Source organism: Myotis yumanensis, unplaced genomic scaffold (genome assembly GCF_028538775.1).
Source record: "Myotis yumanensis isolate MYYU_CA2020_CCGP unplaced genomic scaffold, mMyoYum1.0.hap1 SCAF_3, whole genome shotgun sequence".
Lineage (NCBI taxonomy): Eukaryota > Metazoa > Chordata > Mammalia > Chiroptera > Vespertilionidae > Myotis > Myotis yumanensis.
In genome coordinates, this window is record NW_027223754.1 from 95,835,292 (window position 1) to 95,854,519 (window position 19,228).

The 19,228-nt window shown below is 41.7% G+C and overlaps 1 protein-coding gene across 1 annotated transcript in view; it reads left to right on the plus strand.

Annotated features, from left to right (window-relative positions):
• SACS (sacsin molecular chaperone) overlaps positions 1-19,228 on the plus strand; it is a 95,590-nt gene that overhangs the window by 54,668 nt on the left and 21,694 nt on the right. The window contains exons 7-9 of the mRNA XM_070409165.1: positions 5,582-5,728; positions 11,556-13,041; positions 13,851-13,942. Coding sequence (XP_070265266.1) covers positions 5,582-5,728; positions 11,556-13,041; positions 13,851-13,942 — 1,725 coding nt within the window. The remainder of the gene's footprint in view (positions 1-5,581; positions 5,729-11,555; positions 13,042-13,850; positions 13,943-19,228) is intronic.

Sequence of the window (19,228 nt, forward strand, 5' to 3'; positions counted from 1 at the left end):
AGTCTACATTGTCTGATATGAGTATTGCTACTCCATCTTATTTTTCTTTTCCATTTGCATGGAATTTTTTTTTTTTCATTCCTTCACTCTCATCCTGTGTGTGTCTTTTGTTTTGAGGTGGGTCTCTTATAGACAGCTTATAGTTGGGTTATGTTTTTGTATCCATTCTGCTACCCTACGCCTTTTGATTGGAGCATTTAATCCATTTACATTAGGGTTATTATTGATAGGTACTGATTTATTGCCATTATATTTCTGTATGGCTAGGTTTCTCTCTGTTTCTTCTGCTCATTACAGAATTCCTGGTGGTGATGTACTCCCTTAGCCTTTGTTTTTGTCTGGGAAGCTCTTTATTTGACCGTCTATTTTGAATGAAAACCTTGCTGGATATAGTAATCTTGGTCTCAGATCCTTGATTTCCATTACCTTGAGTACTTTGTGCCATTCCCTTCTGGCCTGTAGAGTTTCTGATGAGAAAACAGGTGTCAGCCTTATGGGAACTCCTTTGTGGGTAACAGTTTTCTTTTCTCTTGCTGCCTTTAAGATTCTCTCTTTGTCTTTAATTTTTGCCATTTTAATTATGATGTGTCTGGGCTTGGGCCTGTTTGGGTTCTTGTTTGAGGTTCTCTGTGCCTCCTTAACTTGTGTGAGTTTTTCCTTAACCAGATTAGGGAAGTTTTCTGCCATTATTTCTTCAAACACCTTCTCCATGCCTTTCTCCCTTTCCGCCTCTTCTGGTGCTGGGGTCCAATCCCAGCGGGTCCAGGGGTCCCCAAAGGTGTGGACGGAGTCAGCGAAGAAGGAATGACAGGAAGACAGCCTTCAGTTGATCAGCAGCCTAGTCAGGACCTATAGCCAGGATCTCCAGCCAAAGTTCTGGTCGGAGTTCTGGTTAGGAACTGATGAGGATCTGATGAGGATCTGATGATTATTGTCTTGTTACATCCATATTTATACCAGCCGATTTTAATCCTGTCAATTTCTATTACAAAGGTTAGGGCGTTTCTTATCTCCATTCCAGGGAGTAAAGATTATGTAGCTTAACTACCCGCCTGGCACTTAATTAAGGGGTTGTATCCCCTCCCTAACCTCAGGGAAAGATCCCCACCTGGGGAAACAACCTTTCTCGGAGAGGTGACCTTGGTTAAAACACATGGCGCTAAAGGGAGCAAACATATTAAGAACAGTATGCTATATATGCCAGGTCCATTGAAACATATGCTGTGCAGATGTTTCTTTCCTGCAGCGACTGTGTCAAGCAGCAAGGATGGACCGGCTTCCGGCATTCTGGCACACCTGCTATTCTAATATTGTTACATTTCCGTTGTCCCACAGCTCCCTTAAGCTGTCATCCTATTTTTTAATTGTTTTTTCTTTCTGGTTTCCTGATTGATAGTTTCAACTCTGTCTTCTAATTCACTGATTTGATTCTCAGCTTCCCCTAATCTGCTGTGTTTCCCTTCCAATGTATTCTTTATTTGTGTTATGTCATTTATCTCAGACTGTTCTTTTTTCATAGTTACTATATCTTTTTTCATGCTGTTGAGTATTTTTACCATCATTACTCTGAACTCTGATTTAGATAAATTTCATATCTCTGCTTCATTTATATCTTCTTCTGGAGAATTCTCTAGTTCTTTCATTTGGGGGTTGTTTTTTTGTCTCCTCATTTTGGCTTTCTGTTTTGGGTTTGTATTAATAATACAAATAGTAATGTATTAGGTAGATCCTCTACACCTCTCAATCTCTAGTTCGGGACAGTGTTAAAGGCTGTTTCTGACTAATCGGATCAGGCTTAGACTCAAAGCCCCCAGAGACCACTGCTACCTACAGACTGATAGGATTCTGACCTGAATTGCCCCCCAGGCAATTGTCCTCAGGTGTGGCAAGAGTTTTTTTCAACAGGGTAGAGTAGTTGCTATTGCCTGGAGGCTAATTGTTATTTTTAATCTCTTAAGTGGTCTCAGGGCAAGGTGTTTTCCAATAGGGTGTGCTGACTGTCTTCCCCTGAGGCAAGGCAAAAGTCTGTGTGGGAAAGATGTCCTCCGTTGCATGAGGGAGTGATCTCAGGGATGGAGGCAGAGATTCAGTGACTCAAGTAGATTGGAGCAAAGGCAAAATATACCTCTCTTCATTCCAGGATCAGAATTATACCTTGATTAAAAACCTTAAACAATATCTAGATTATACCTGCTAGATGCAGAAACCAGTTAAGAAGTCTACCTGCCTCTTACCCAGGTCTCTGCTCACTGAAGTGGGGTTGTTTATATGCACTGCCTGGTTATGATGCTGATAAGCCAGTGTGTGGGAAGGGCTCTGACAGCCAGCAGATAGGACACTTCTACTTACAGGGTGTTTTTCACCTGTTCCTTCTTTCTAGAGTTGCACTGATGTGTAGGATAGGGAGTAGTTTTGACACTCCAAAAGACCGTGGAGAGGGGGTGTGTGAGGAGGAAATTCTTTATCATAGGAAATAACTTTTTTATTTGAAAAAAACAAGCATCTGTTATTTTATAATTTAACAAGTGTTTTATAAAAGTAGTCAGACAGCAAAGGGTCTGCTGCCCAGCTTTCTAGTTTACAGCAGGAAGGAAGGGGTGGGTCTTCCTTCAGGCTGGCCACTGTGCTTCGTGGCTGGATTTCTAATTCCCTTCCATGGACCTCATAGTTATGCTGTTTTTTTCTAGATTCTGGCAAGAGGTTTATTTTCAGCCCTGGTGTTCAGTGTTGTGAGTTTTTGTGGTTGGTCCTTATTTCTTTGTCATCTTAGGTATTTTTAATGGGCATTTGGAACAGGCAGAACTAGGCACTGCTTGCTAGATGCCATTTTTAAACCAGCTGGAATTAGCTGTTGCATTTATTTTATCAATATTCCTATAATGTTTGTTTTGTTAATGATGAAGACTAACATTATCATATACAGTAGGTCCTCGGGTTACGTCAGAGATCCGTTTCTACGGTGCGACGTAACACGATTTTCGCCGTAAGTTGGAACCTACCTACATAAGCACCTACGTCACTCACATGGAGCACATACACAGCAGTAATGAAGTGAAACAGTAAAAAAAAATTTAAAAGAAAGATAACAATTCCTGACCTTTACTTGTGGTAAATAAATAATAAAAAACATAAAGCACATATGTACATATGTCAAAATGACGGAACTTTTTTTTATATATAAATAAATGGGAGATGGCAACGTAACCACAAAATGACGTATGTCGAGTCCAGTGTAACCCAAGGACTGTCTGTACTACTAATAATTATAACAGTAATAATATCTGACTCTTTTATGTCTTAATGCTGCGTATTGTGCTGAGTCCCTCATCTGTTTTGTCTCATTTGATCCTCAGCACTTTGTGGGCAGATACTGTTCTCATCCTTATTTTACATATGAGGAAACTGAGCCTTAATGGCTTTAATTTTGCCTGAAGTGATAACATAGACTGGGTCTGATATTCAAACTTACCTGGCTCTAGAACCCACTTTAACCACTGTGTTCTTTCTTTGTCCTTCTCAAAAAAGCCTCAGCAGTCTTGGCTATTTTCATATTCCTACTTTGACTATTTTACAAATAGCAGTCACATCATTTTTGTAAAACAACTATGTTTGGCCCACATCCGCATATGTGTGCTTGACTTTATAATCACATGAGAAGAGCTTCTGGGATGCGGGGATGTTCTCTATACTTAATTTGGATGGATGTTACACAGGTTTACTCACTTTGTAAGAATACATCAAGCTGTACACTTAAAACTTGGTACTTTATTGTATGTGCAGGGTCAGGCAAAAGTAGGTTTATAGTTTGTATAGAAAATAACACAGTAATTAATAAATAATAATATAAGAATTAACTCTGTGTTTTGCATACTCAAGATTGTAAACCTACTTTTCCCGCCCAATGTATGTTATACTTTAGTAATATTTTCAAAGAAAAATGTTCATTATTTTAAAGTATGATGAGTTACTATAGTTGAATATATTCAAAGAATATTAGAGATTCTGAAGATAAATCTCAAAAAGTAGAGTTCTAAAAATATTTTGTGTAGAATTATAATTACAACTTTTTAAAGGAACTACTTTAGAGACAGGGTGATATTCTCCTGATGTGCTTACTTAAAAATGTCTCACTTTAATGACTTTTTAAATTATATAAGTAGTGCCTCGTATAGAAAAATACAGAAGCTGCCAAAAACAAATACTTACAAGGTGATTATTGTATTATTGTTCACTTTTTGAAATAATCTATATATATAAAAGCCTAAGCAACCGAATGACTGAACGACCAGTTGACCGGTCACTATGACATGCACTGACCACCAGGGGGTAGACACTCAATGCAGGAGCTTCCCCCTGGTGGTCAGTGCGCTCCCACAGTGGGAGCACCGTTCAGCTGACTGACCCGTCCTGGCGGCTCACCAGCCCGGCGGCAGCCACTCACTCCCTCAGTAGTCCTGTAGGTCCAATCTCTGGAGAATGGGCCAGGCACCAATGGACTGGTGCCACCAGCATGATCCCAACAGTGCCACTGGCCTCCTGGAAGTCGGCCTCGGGCACCATGGCCACTTCCCCTCACTAGACGCTCTGCAAGGAAGAAACGATATAAAAGCGGCTGCCAGGTGACTCCTGACAACCGGCACAAAAGTCAGCAGGACAGATCTGGATCCCGAGCTGGCAAAGGCATCCTGCCACCCACCCAGAGGGCCAATCGCATCCTGGGACAGGCACCAGACACAGGGCTCACAACTGGCAAGTGCCGCTATGGCGACACAAACCTCTCCCTATTGGGACTGACTGGGCACGAGCCCATGGCAGGCACTGCGGGGCCTGGATGAGCGGGAGTGGCAGGCAGGAGTGGCAGGCAGTGTTGGACTGCCAGTTTTGGCCCAATCCCTGCAGGCCACCCCGAGGGACCCTACCTGTGCATGAATTTGCACACTGGGCCTCTAGTATAATAATAAGGTTTCTTCAGATAGAAAGTCTCCTTAGTATATTTACAAATAATCTCATTTGCAAAAAAAATTAATATGCTATTGAGAAACATATTTTACGAAGTGATTAATTTCCTTGTTTGCCCTGTATTTTGATTGTTTAAGTACCATAACACCCTTAATTTTCCCTTTAAAAATATTTTTATTGATTTCAGCGAAGAAGAGAGAGGGAGAGAGAGATAGAAACATCAATGATGAGAGAGAATCATCGATAGGCTGCCTGCCTCCTGCACATCCGACACTGGCGATCGAGCCCACAACCTGGGCATATGCCCTGACTGGGAATTGAACCATAACTTCCTGGTTCATAGGTTGATGCTTAACCACTGAGCCACGCCAGCTGGGCTAATTTTTCCTTTTTGAATTTTTGGCCAACAGTGCTATATTCCTTTTGCTGGTAATTTTTACCATTAATTTGTTCTTTATTTTTATTCTGAAAACAGTTGACATTATAATGCAGAATTCAGTCATTCCATTCACTTCTTTTCATCTTCTCATCAAGTAAGCAACTTCATGTGGAGGAAGTTCTTAAAAGAGCTGAATACCTTAGTGTACTTTCTGAATATGTGCATGTGCATTTTAACATTCAGGGTCAGCTCTCTATGTATACAACAATGCAGTTTTCACCCCAGAGGACTGGCATGGTATTCAAGAAATAGCAAGAAGCAGGAAGAAGGATGATCCTTTGAAGGTTGGAAGATTTGGAATTGGCTTCAATTCTGTCTATCACATAACAGGTATAGTATTTGGTTTCAGTCTTGATATTGAAAATTAGTTTAACCTGTAGTTAGTCATTTATTTGGTTAACTTCAGAGATGATGCTGTTTTAAAAGGTATTTTTTTCCAATTTTATTTTGGTCAGTGGCAAAAAGTGTATCAATGAAATATCTGTGTTTTGAGTTTTCAGAAGTTACCATGGTAACTATATCAAAACTTCATCATATGATGCTAAAAGTTAATGTCATCATAATACAGTGTAATATATTCAGTCATTTTATATAGGGTTTGAAATGTAGCTCTTGAAATGCTTACACAAAATTGTTACTCTGAGATATTTTACACTGGAAATGTTTGAGTCAGGCAAACCAATTCTCACATATTCTTATACATATTTTTAAATACCAGGAGGTTAAGGAAGAAAATGTAATATTTAATGCAGGGGTCCTCAAACTACGGCCCGCGGGCCACATGCAAATACAAATATTGTATTTGTTCCCGTTTTGTTTTTTTATTTCAAAATAAGATATGTGCAGTGTGCATAGGAATTTGTTCATAGTTTTTTTTTAAACTATAGTCCGGCCCTCCAACGGTCTGAGGGAGAGTGAACTGGCCCCCTGTTTAAAAAGTTTGAGGACCCCTGATTTAATGGTATCAAATAACTGACAGAGTAAAGATCTTTGAGGTGATTCTGGTTTCTCTACATTTTTCTCATAAAAATTTTGCTCTTAAACCTATGAGTATTTTAAGATTACTTTGAAATCATGTTTTGAATCTAGAAAGTATATGAGGTTTCTGGTTCATAGTTACAACAGGAAATACATGAAACTTAGGATAGACATCCCTAAGAGTATATAGCTATTCTTCCAGAATCAAAGCTCTCAGTATTTACTACAGTTTGTAATAAAAAAAAATTATGGAATTAGCCCTCATTATGGTTTAGTTTCAAATTGTTTTTGCATTTTGAACTTGCAGGAGGAAAGATTGAGTTGGCAGAGCTATAACTATAGCTAGGGTGATGATATACTTTATCATCCAAACTGGGACACTCATGAGAGTGTATTATTCTCAACTGGCCTAAACTGGAACGGCCCCAGATGAGTGGGACATAGGGTCACCCTCACTATAGCCCAATTTTAGTAAGCTTATATATATATTTTTAAATATATTTTATTGATTTTTTTACAGAGAGGAAGGGAGAGGGATAGAGAGTTAGAAACATCGATCAGAGAGAAACATCGATCAGCTGCCTCCTGCACACCTCCTACTGGGGATGTGCCTGCAACCAAGGTACATGCCCTTGACCGGAATCGAACCTGGGACCTTTCAGTCCACAGGCCAATGCTCTATACACTGAGCCAAACCAGTTAGGGCCTATATTTTTGTATTGAATTTACATTATTATATATTGTATAGTATTCTATTAAGTCATATTACTTATGTAATACAATTATATTCATAAATTACAATTTTATGTTACTGTTATACATGAATATTAATGTTCATGTGTTAAACTATTTGAGTATTACCCCTCAGATCAGTTTTTAATTATGGGGCACATATGTGAATGGCATAAGTGTGGAGACTATTGTACAAGAATGAATTGTTTAGTCAGAGTCTGGCAGACTGCCAGTATCTGCATCTCCCTCTGGATTTGTTCCCCATTTGAGAATGATCACATTTATGTGCAGTAGTATTAACTGTAGTGCTGTTCTCTAATCTGAGGTCATGCTGTACAATTGTCAGATGTCTCCCTGGCATCCTATCTAATAATAGAGAAACATGGTAATTAACCTTAACTTTGCTACCCTTCCCATTGGCTAATCAGCGAGATATGCAAATTAACCGCCAGCCAAGATGGCGGCTAATTTGCATACTGCAGGCAGGGCGGGACAGTGCCAACCGCCAGCCCTGCCACCATCCAGGGCTGGTGGCAGAGGTCCCCACCCTCATCCGGCCCTCCCGAAGGGGAACTGGGGCTGGCGGGTGGGACCCTGGCAATCGGGCACCCGCCCTGCCCTCATCTGGCCCTCCTGCAGGGGACCCGGGGCTGGTGAGTAGGACCCTGGCAATCGGGCACCCGCCCTGCCCTCATCCGGCCCTACCGCGGGGGACCTGGGGCTGGCGGGTGGGACCCTGGCAATTGGGCACCTGCCCTGCCCTCATCCGGCCCTCCCGCGGGGGACCTGGGGTTGGCAGGTGGGACCGCAGCGATCAGGTACCCGCCCCGGTATCCCCTGTGCGACGGGACCCTGGGCGGCAGCAGCAATCAACCCGGGGTGGGTAGGTCGCGGGCATGCCCGGCAGTCTCCGTCAGTGCCTCAAGCCCCAGCAGCAGCAGCCGCAGCAGTGGCAGTAGCGGTGGCGGCAGTGCCCGCGACCTGCCCGCCCAGGTGTGAGCGGCCCCAAGCGGGCAGTGCGTTCCATCAGCCTCCGGCCGGGCGCACATGCATGCAGGTGAAGTCACCGGTGCCTGCTTTCCCACAGGCCTGAGAGGCTCAGGCCTGTGGGAAAGCAGGTGCTGTGAGCTGGTGATCCCAAAGGCCTGATAGCCCAGCAGTGGAGGCGGTGTTGGGACTGGGGAGTGGTGAGCGGGCAGAACATGGCCCTTATTGGGCCAGTTGCTATGATGCCCACTGTAGCCAGCACACCGCCTGATCAGGGGGTGGGGCCAGCAGCCAACCTCGCAGCCCCTTCCCCCTGCAGGCCTTCCCCTGATCAGACTCTCCCATCCACATCAAGAGCAGGGCGCTCAGAGCCTGGACCAGCCGTGGGCAAACTACGGCCCAAGGGCCGGATTCGGCCCGTTTGAAATGAATAAAACTAAAAAAAAAAAAAAGACCATACCCTTTTATGTAATGATGTTTACTTTTAATTTATATTAGTTCACACAAACACTCCATCCATGCTTTTGTTCCGGCCCTCCGGTCCAGTTTAAGAACCCATTGTGGCCCTCGAGTCAAAAAGTTTGCCCACCCCTGGCCTGGACCCTTCCTGGCAGCTCTGAGTCCCTGGGGTTAAGAATTCTGATGGCCCTGCCCAGAGAGTAGAGGTGCCTGAGGGGCAGGGACAGGGACCACAGGCCTCCAGGGAGCACCGCAGAGTTGGCAATGAGGGGAGAGGGCCTGTGAAGGGGGAGAAGGTGAAGCCAGTAGACATCAGCCTAGAATCCAGCCCTTCCCCTCCAGAGGCAGCAGGACCTAAACCCCAAACCCCAGCCCAAATTGGAAGAGCCTGAGAGAGCTTCAGGAAGCTCTACGAAAAGCTGCACACTGAGAACGAGAGACTTCGTGAGGCCCTGTCCCAGACCATGCTGCGGCTGGAGCAGCTCAAGGTGGAGCTGGAGCGCGCCATGCAGAGGCAAGAGCACTTTGCAGAGAGGCCGGCCATCCTGGAGCTGGCAAGATTTGAGTGCAGGGCCCTGGAGTGCAAGGCCGCTGAACTGGAAGAGGAGCTGAAGGGCCTGTCCAATCTCCGGGCTGACAACCAGCGCCTCAAGGATGAGAATGAGGCCCTGATCTGCATCATCAGCAAACTGTCCAAGTGACCCCGGAGGACTTGCCCCTGCACCCGCATTTATACAGCTGCTTTTGTCACATGCACCCCTTCCCTGTGTGAACATGAGTGACAGGGCTGTCGAGGAGTCTCTGAGAAGCCATAACCTTCCTTGAGATCTCCAGGTTAGGAGGGGAGGACAGAGCCCCCAGGAGCCAAGGGGGCCATCTGAGGCCAGGATGGAGACGGGAGGCTGAGCCAGGTAGGGGGACCAGGACTGCAGGCAGGACCAGAAAGGAACTGGGGACCAGGCGGGGCAGATAGCCACGGGGAGGGGCTGTGGGCCTATTGTGGTGGGGCAGGTTGATCAAGGGCGGGGCTGGCGGGGGGGGGGGGGGTGAAGAGAGGGGGTATTTGGCCAGCCGGCCTGCTCTTTTTTTTTGGCAACTTCACAACTTTTACTTGTGGTGCCTGTGCTATGTCTGAAAAATACCTTCTCCCCCTGCCTGGGACAGCATTGGGGAGGGGGCAGGCTGGCCCCACCCCTGATCCCCCCACCCCAATGGGGGGGGGGCTGGCCATCCAATCTCCTGAAGCCACTTCCCTTGCCCAGCCCCACCCCAGATTGCCCCCCCCCCCACTGCAATCAGGGGCAGGGCTGGCTGGCCAACCACCCATGGCTCCTCCCCCAGGCCACTGGCCCCGATCGCCACCCCCCAACCCATTTGGGGGGGTGGCTGCCCAGTCCACCAACCACAGCCCCTCCCCATGGCCAGCCCCAACCCCCAACCGGCCCCCCAACCCCAATCAGGCTGGCGAGGGAGGGGGCAGTTGGGAGCAATCAGGCCGGTGGCAGAGGGTAGTTGGGGGCAAACAGGCTGGCAGGGGAGGCAGTTGGGGGTGATCAGGCTGGCAAACAGAGTGGTTAGGGGCAATCAAGCAGGCAGGCAGGCAGGTGAGTGGTTAAGAGCCAGCGGTCCTGAATTGCGAGAGGGATGTCCAACTGCTGGTGCAGGATCGGGCCTAAACCGGCAGTCTGACATCCCCCAAGGAGTCCCAGATTGGAGAGGGTGCAGGCCAGGCTGAGGGACCCCCCTTCCCCCCAGTGCACGAATTTCGTGCACTGGGCCTCTAGTAATTTTAATAATAGGAGTGTGTACACAGTCTATGGACGAGGGTGTCACAGACCACACTTTTGACCAATTTAAATCGCAGCTAGGTTTGTGGATGTAACATTTCTGGCTTTAAATACATGAGAGCTTAGGAATTGGTGGTTGTGACAACTGAGCCTGCAGTTGATGACAAAAAATATTAAAGGTGAACTTCATTGGAGTTGCATCATGCATGAAGGTTAGGTGCTATAGTCAGCATGGGAGGCAAAACATCCAGATTACCCTCGGGAAGTCCTTAAAGGCACCATGTTGAAGGATTTCTCACGGTACAGCAGTTCTGACATGTCTAATTTTTCTGCCAGGGTTAAATATCACTTTGCCTTTGGTTAAAGAACAGGTGAAGCAATTTATATCAATTTAGCGGTCATGCTATACAAAAAATGTGTCTGAGTGTAGATATCAAATGACTCTTTAAACATTTTAATTGTTCTTTAATAAGTGTTGGGAGATATATCTTAGGTTTTCATAATAATCATGTATAATCTTTATGCTGATACTTATTGAGTCAAGAGAGAAATCATTATTCATGTTCAAAGAATTATATTTTTGTGCTAAATTTAGTTTTTTTCTTTAGATAAATCTGTTTTGGAGTCACTTTATGGCTTATGCTTTTTCATGTGTAATATTTTTATTTTTTAATTTGAAAACTTAGTTAAATTTTATTTTATTGTTTAAAGTATTACAAATAGTAGTACATATGTCTCCTTTTTTTCCCCATTGACTTCCCCCCAGCCACCCTTACCCCTCCCCCCACACACACACACATGCCCTCCTCCCCGCCCCGCTCCCCTCCCCCCCCAGTGTCTTGTGTCCATTGGTTATGCTTATATGCATGCGGACAAGTCCTTTGGTTGATCTCTTACTCCCCGCCCCCCCGCCTTCCCGCTGTAGTTTGACAGTCTGTCTGATGCTTCTTTACCTCTGTATCTATTTTGTTCATCAGTTTATAATGTTCCTTATATTCCACAAATGAGTGAGATCATGTGGTATTTATCTTTCACTGACTGGCTTATTTCACTTAGCATAATGCTCTCCAGTTCCATCCATGCAGTTGCAAATGGTGTAATATTTTTATAGTAATTATGCATTGTAAGTGTAATTATAACTGTCCATTAAACTTCAGAGTTGATCATGACTGCTTAATTTTATTTATTTTTTATTTTTTTAATTTTTTTTACAGATGTTCCTTGTATTTTTAGTGGTGACCAGATTGGGATGTTGGATCCTCATCAAACACTTTTTGGTCCGCACGAATCAGGTCAATGTTGGAATCTCAAAAATGACAGTGAAGAAATTAGTGAACTTTCGGACCAGTTTGCACCATTTATTGGCATTTTTGGAAGCTCCAAGGAAACATTTATAAACGGCCATTTTCCAGGAACATTTTTCCGTTTTCCTCTTCGCCTACAACCTTCTCAGCTTAGTAGTAACCTCTACAATAAGCAAAAGGTTCTTGAGTTGTTTGAATCTTTTAGGGCAGATGCAGACACAGTGCTGCTGTTTCTAAAAAGTGTGCAGGATGTCTCCTTACATGTCCGAGAGGCTGATGGAACAGAGAAACTAGTGTTTAAAGTGACTGCTAGTGAGAATAAGGCCCTGAAACAGGAACGGCCAAATTCTGTCAAGATTCTGGAAACTGCTATAAGTAACTATTGTAAAAAGATTCCAAGCAATAGCATAACCTGTGTAACATATCATATAAATATAGTTTTAGAAGACGAGAGTACGAAGGACACACAAAAGACATCTTGGTTGGTGTGTAACAGTGTGGGTGGGCGAGGAATGAGTAGTAAACTTGATTCTTTAGCTGATGAATTGAAATTCGTCCCAACCATTGGAATAGCTATGTCTTTATCAAACAGAGATGATGAAGAAAAAGGAGCAACATCTGATTTCTCAGGAAAAGCATTTTGTTTTCTTCCCTTGCCTCCTGGCGAGGAGAGTAAAACGGGCCTTCCAGTTCACATCAGTGGGTTCTTTGGCCTGACTGACAATCGCAGAAGCATAAAATGGAGAGAGTTGGACCAGTGGAGAGATCCAGCTGCCTTATGGAATGAATTTCTGATCATGAATGTTGTCCCTAAAGCCTATGCTACTCTGATCTTAGATTCTATAAAACGCCTGGAGTCAAAGAAGAGCTCCGATTTGCCCTTGTCAGTTGACATAATCTATAAGCTTTGGCCTGATGTGAACAAAGTCAAGGTGCACTGGCAACCGGTATTAGAGCCTCTATTCAGCGAGCTGTTCCAGAATGCAGTTATTTATTCTATTAGCAATCACTGGGTCAAGTTGGAGCAGGCTTACTTCTCAGAACTTGATGAAAGTTTGGAACACACAAAGACTGTGCTCAACTACCTCCATAGCTCAGGAAAGCAGATTGTCAAGGTACCAGCGAATCTGGCTGCAGCCGTGCAGCTCACTGTCTCCAGTGAGAAACCTGTGCGGAAGGTGACACCTGCGTGGGTGCGGCAGGTGCTGAGGAAGTCTGTACACCTGGGTAGTGCTGAAGAAAAGCTTCACCTCTTAGAATTCGTGCTGTCTGACCAAGCTTATAGTGAACTGCTTGGGTTGGAGCTGCTACCTTTACAAAATGGAAATTTTATTCCCTTCTCCTCATCTGTATCAGATCAAGATGTTATTTATATTACCTCAGAAGACTATCCAAGGTATAGACCACACTTTTAAAAATATGGATTTACTCTTACAGACTCCTGCCCCTGCCCACATTTACAGTCCTTTATTATGAAATTCATCAATTATCGATGTAGATTTTTATAATAAGGAAGACTTTTGCAGAAATATAATACTTTTTAAATATGAATGGATACATTTTTACATCCTAAAGTGAAAATATTCACGTTTATCAGTTAAGTTATCCGAGCCCTGGCCAGGTAGCTCAGTTGGTTAGAGCATCATCCCCATATGCCAGGGTTGTGTGTTTGATCCCTGGTCAGGGCACATGCAAGAATCAACCAATGAATGCATAAATAAGTGTAACAACAAATAGATGTTTCTTTCCCCCACACCTTCCTCTCTCTCTAAAATCAAGTTTAAAAAAGTTCTCCTAGCAATTGTTTGGGGTTTTTTTTGGAAATTTTAATAACAAAATACTGAAAGCAATGGTTATTAAGTGCAAATAATAACTAAGATTTGTCAATGAATTATGAAATTTAAATGAATTAAAATAAAGTTAAGTAATTCTTTATAGCTAAGGTTGTATATTGGCATTTCAGAAGATAAAATTAATTTTATTCTGAAATGTCTATAGAGTATTTCTGGATATGCATGTGGTGCATGATGCCCTCATGGTTTAAAGTGAAGGCTCATTAATATTTGATCAAGAAATATTATTGTGTGATTTGATGTGTGTGTTCATTTATATAAAATAGTACATTTAATTGGCTTGAACTTATTTAATTATTTTATTTTAGAAGTGTTAGAAGATTATAATTGCTGTGGTCCTTTCACTTTTTAGGTCCCTTTTCCCAGGCCTTGAAGGAAGATTTATTTTGGATAACTTGAAGCCTCACCTTCTAGCTGCTTTAAAGGAAGCTGCCCAAACCCGAGGTATTATAGTTTAGCTTTTTAAAAATAAACCTATTTATAAAAAAATAAAGTTTTTATAAGTTTTCTATTAAGTTGAACCAATATGAAATTGCCAATAGTTTTCTGTTTTAGTCCTATAAGTCAACAATTTCATATGGTTCAACCTAATATAATTGTTATATTTTAAGATGTTTCAATACTGGATTCTGACATCTGAAATAATCCAAAGTTGTATTTAAGATTCTCTCCTGCCTGGCCGGCGTGGCTTCATGGTTGAGCATCGCGACCCATGAACCAGGAGGTCACAGTTCGATTTCTGGTCAAGGCACATGCCCAGGTTTCCCCAGTAGGGGATGTGCAGGAGGCAGCCGATCAATGATTCTCTCTCATCACTGATGTTCCTATCTCTCTCCCCCTCTCCCTTCCTCTCTGAAATTAATAAAAAATATACTTTTTAAAAAAAAAAAAAAAAAGAAACTCTCCTGTCACATTATGGGGTGTACATTGATGGAAATAATATCTTATGCCTGCACAGAACTTTACTTTCCATCCTTCCTCATTTCTTTCCTCATTTGAGCCCTTGACCTCATACCTTGTAGTGTGTGCAGTAATGAGGACAGCTGTTGTCTCAGATTGCGCAGATGAGGAGAGAAAGTGTTAAGTTCAGGATCTTCAGCTCATGGGTACCTTGTCAGTCATGTTCTGTTGCCCATACCACTTTGCCTTACACAGTTTTGTGCAGTTGTGCTGGGTCACTTCAGGGAAATGCAGACAGATAAAATGAACTCACAACAATATCAGGAAAAGGGACTCCTTGGGCTCTAGCAAAGGATGGGTACCCTTTATTAAGAATTCTTTTTAGGAAAAGATAGAATAGTTTTGGGGGGAAATTATTATGGTTTTAAGTTTGATATTATCTTGCAACTTTTGCAAGCATCCTTTACCTTCTAAAACTATTGCCTAAATTTTTTCTAAGTTAGATATTGTCTTGAAAATTCTGGTTTTACTTCACTGGTTAAGGTTGTAAAGCATATTATTTGTGATGTGTCTTTTATAGCATATGCTATTTTCAAAGGTAATGACAGAAGGAAAAGTTGTAATGATTGTACAGCTTAATTCATTTAAATATAAACTAAAGGAATTGGAATGGGGGAGGCAAATTAAGGATGGAGTCAAAGTGAGACTAAAGGAAAATGAGTATGTAAATACTGTTTACCATAAGGAATCTGTAACTATGAGGTAGTGATGGTGACATTGATGGGAACTGTCATCTTCAAGTAGCTTTTTTGGGAATCTGAATATGCATTCCTATAACCCTGCCATTGTTTGCTCCAAAGTTTTACAAATTGTTATTTTTCAAATAACAATTGAAGTTATATTCTGGTATAAAAACTTTACATTGAAATATAATATGAATACAAAAAGGTATGCATATTATAAATGTAAGCTTAATGAAATTTTGCAAACTGAAAACACCTAGATAAAAAAACAAAAAGATCGCCAACACCCAGAAACTCGTTCCATGCCTTTTTCAGTCCTGCTCACTCAGGGATAACCATGATCCTGACTTTTAATAGCACTGACTAAATTCAGTTAGTTATTTGTTCTATCTATAAAAAGAATCAAACAGTATGTACTCTTTGTGTCTGCTTCTATTACTTTAATATTTGTGACATCATCAAGGTTTTTGCATGGAATTGTAGATCTTTTTTTATTATTGCTGTGGTATTTCATTGTCCGATGTATTACCTTCTTTTGAAGAGAATATTTTCGTTAATGGCTAATAGTTTCTGAGGTGGATATGAATTTAGAAATCTGCCAAAAGTTATTCAGAACTAGTCAGGTAGAAAGGGTACAAGGCCAATAGAATAATACTGTGCTTTTACTCAAAGATTTTTAAATACCCTGTTGCACAGGGAATGGCAACAACTTGCTTTTCTAGCTTTAGGTGGATGGGGTACCTGTTGTTATGAGTTAAAATATATATATTAATTTAGGTAATTTGACATCTTTACAGAGTTGAGTCTTCTCACTTTGTATGTCTTCATTTTCTCATCTAGTGTGGATTCTAATTTGCTATTTTGGGATTATTTCGTTCACAGTATATTTTGTCTCTGGCTTTTGGTAATGTTCTTTGGACTATTACACTAGATGGGATGTCTTCACTGTTTTGTTTGTCATCCATAATGTGTGACTTGGTTCTCCCAGGAATTGTCTTCATGTTCACTTTTTTTAAACCTTGATTTAAGTGTTAGGCTACCATTCTTATTGTTATTTAATAATCTTTTTCAGTATTTTTATTTGGCTATATGGGTGATGGGTAACTGTGTCCTGGGCATCTTCCTTCCTTGTTACAGTGGGGCCTTGACTTACGAGTGTCCCGACTAACGAGTTTTTCGAGATACGAACCATCTCTTGGCCGATTTTTGCTTTGAGTTGCGAGCTAAAATTCGGGTTACGAGCCAGCTTCAGATACCCCACCGCTAGTTGGCGCAGCAAACGTCACAGTGAACGCCACAACATCAGCCCAGCATCACGTGTCTCACTCGTTCACTTTAAGATTTGACATACGAGTAATTTGAGTTACGAGCTCCGTCACGGAACGAATTTAACTCGTAAGTCAAGGCCCCACTGTATTTTTATCATTAGTTCAAAAAAATTAAATTTTGTTTCAGACAAAAATTACTTTATTGCCATGAACAATTTTAATATTTTGTGAGCACTATAATATAGGGGCTGACGGGGACCCCAAAAATGGCTCTGGCTTTTCTTTTTTGAGATCTGAGTTAATAAAGATACACAGAAAGGGGTCCAGCAGATAGATGCAAAAATCACCTGTTCTGTGTTGCTGATAATTCTGGTGTTGGAGATCATGACTCATGTCAGGCAGTGGACTTCTATAATTCATCTCCAGAATTAAACTGATAAGCACAGCCATCTAGTCTCAGGCAGCACTGGAATACCACAGGCTTCCTTACGGAGGAGCTGCCCTCTAGAGCAGGGGTCCTCAAACTTTTTAAACAGGAGGTCAGTTCACTGTCCCTCAGACCGTTGGAGGGCCAGACTATAGTTTAAAAAAAAAAAAACTATGAACAAATTCCTATGCACACTGCACATATCTTATTTTGAAGTAAAAAAACAAAACAGGAACAAATACAATATTTGTATTTGCATGTGGCCCTCGGGCCGTAGTTGAGGACCCCTGCTCTAGAGATTTCTGAGCAGGCACAGATTCTATATACTTGTCATGCCACTTGCTGGAGTGGTGCAGAAGGACGGATTAGTGAATGTGGGAGAGGGAAGCTAAGAGTATTATATTTATGGAGCTCCCTTCATATGGTAGGAAACATCACAAATATTTGACATTTTTTGCTGTAATGATTATGCAGTTATTTTGTTGACACAAAGCACTGTGGACTTCTGTTTACTGATTATCAGTAAAAACTGGCCAGTTTTGAAAGTAGTGCTGCTAAAATTAAGACCTGTTTTTTCCTCTGCAATAGGTACTTCTCTAATTCTATAGCTCAAAAAAAAATCTGTCTCATTATTTGATAGTTTTACCGTTTGCTTGTATCACATTTAAAATCGTAAGCTAAATATTAAGTTATTGCTGGTATTTTTACCCAAAGTCTACTGCTTCTTTCCCTTTAGCAATTAAGTAAGCATGTCTCAGTCTTTCTCATTTTGGGAAAAACAAAACAAACCTTGACTTTGATTTCCTTTCTTACATTCTGTCATAGTCCAGCTTCTAGAACAGTGGTTCTCAACCTTGGCTGCACATTAGAATCACCTGGGAATCTTTTTTAAATCCTGATTTCTGGGCCTCATCCTCTGGAAATTCTGTTTCTTTGTTACTAATGTTGTGGCCCCACCCCTTAACAAAGAAACAGAATTTCCGGAGGATGGGGCCCAGAAATCAGGATTTTAAAAAGATTCCCAGGTGATTCTAATGTGCAGCCAAGGTTGAGAACCACTGTTCTAGGAGTAGTGTATGCTTATAGTCTATGTCAGTGATGGCGAACCTATGACATGCGTGTCAGAGGTGACACGCGAACTCATTTTTTTGGTTGATTTTTCTTTGTTAAATGGCATTTAAATATATAAAATAAATGTCAAAAATATAAGTCTTTGTTTTACTATGGTTGCAAATATCATCAAATTTCTATATGTGACACAGCACCAGAGTTAAGTTAGGGTTTTCCAAAATGCTGACACGCCGAGCTCAAAAGGTTCGCCATCACTGGTCTATGTAGTAGTCTACTTTATCCATGGTTTTGCTTTCCACGGTTTCAGTTGCCTATAGTTCAGTAGCCACCTCAGTTATCAGATAGTAGACTATCACAGTGCTGTATTCAAGTAACCCTTATTCTGCTTTATAATGGCCCAAAGCACAAGAGTAGTGATGGTGTCAAGTCAGGTCTGCCAAAGAGAGGGCATAAAATGCTTCTTTTAAGTGAAAAGGGTATGTACGCATAGGAAATTATATATATATAGTTCAGGACTATTCACAGTTTCAGTCATCCACTGGGGTCTTGGAATGAATTCCTACAGATATGGGGGACTGATGCACTTCTTCATCAGACATTATCACTACAAACAAACTTTTCTATTATCATTCCAATAAAATTGCCTGGCTGAGGTCACCAAGGAATGGTTGTTGTTTTTTATTATTACATCTAATGGGATTTTTTTTTTTTTTTGGTTCTTTTTTCCTGATCTCCCTGAAGCTCATCTTACTTGGTATCCTATACTTCTTTGCCTGCTTTTTAGAATTATATTATTAATTATATTCAGTTTACCCCCTAAATATGGGTTAGTTTAGAAACTCCGAGCTCAGCTCTTTTATTTTGTTCCTCACTTTCTTTGAGTATACTCACTGCCTCCCAGGCATCTACTATTATGCATGTATGATCACCTCCAGATCTTCTGTCGCCACTCCAGTCTCAGGCCGAGTAGTGTATAGTGGTTATAAGCCTAGACTTTTTAGTCACAAAAATCTGGGCTCAAACTTGATGCCTCTATTGTGTGACTGAAAAATTACCCAACCTCTCTGAGGCTGCTTTGTCATCAATAACATGGTAATACAGTAACATCCTTCCCTAAGAGTATATCAGACACTCAAGATTCAGTTACATAAAATACAAGATTGCTTTATTAGAAGGTTAATGAAATAAGAATAGGGTTGAGTAGATGATAGCAGGCAATCAACTTATTAATTGAATTTTATCTAATTTTCGTTATCACAGCAGGGTAGGCTATTGCCAAGCTGTGTTGTAATATTTTATTCATAGTAGGCATTACTCTGGA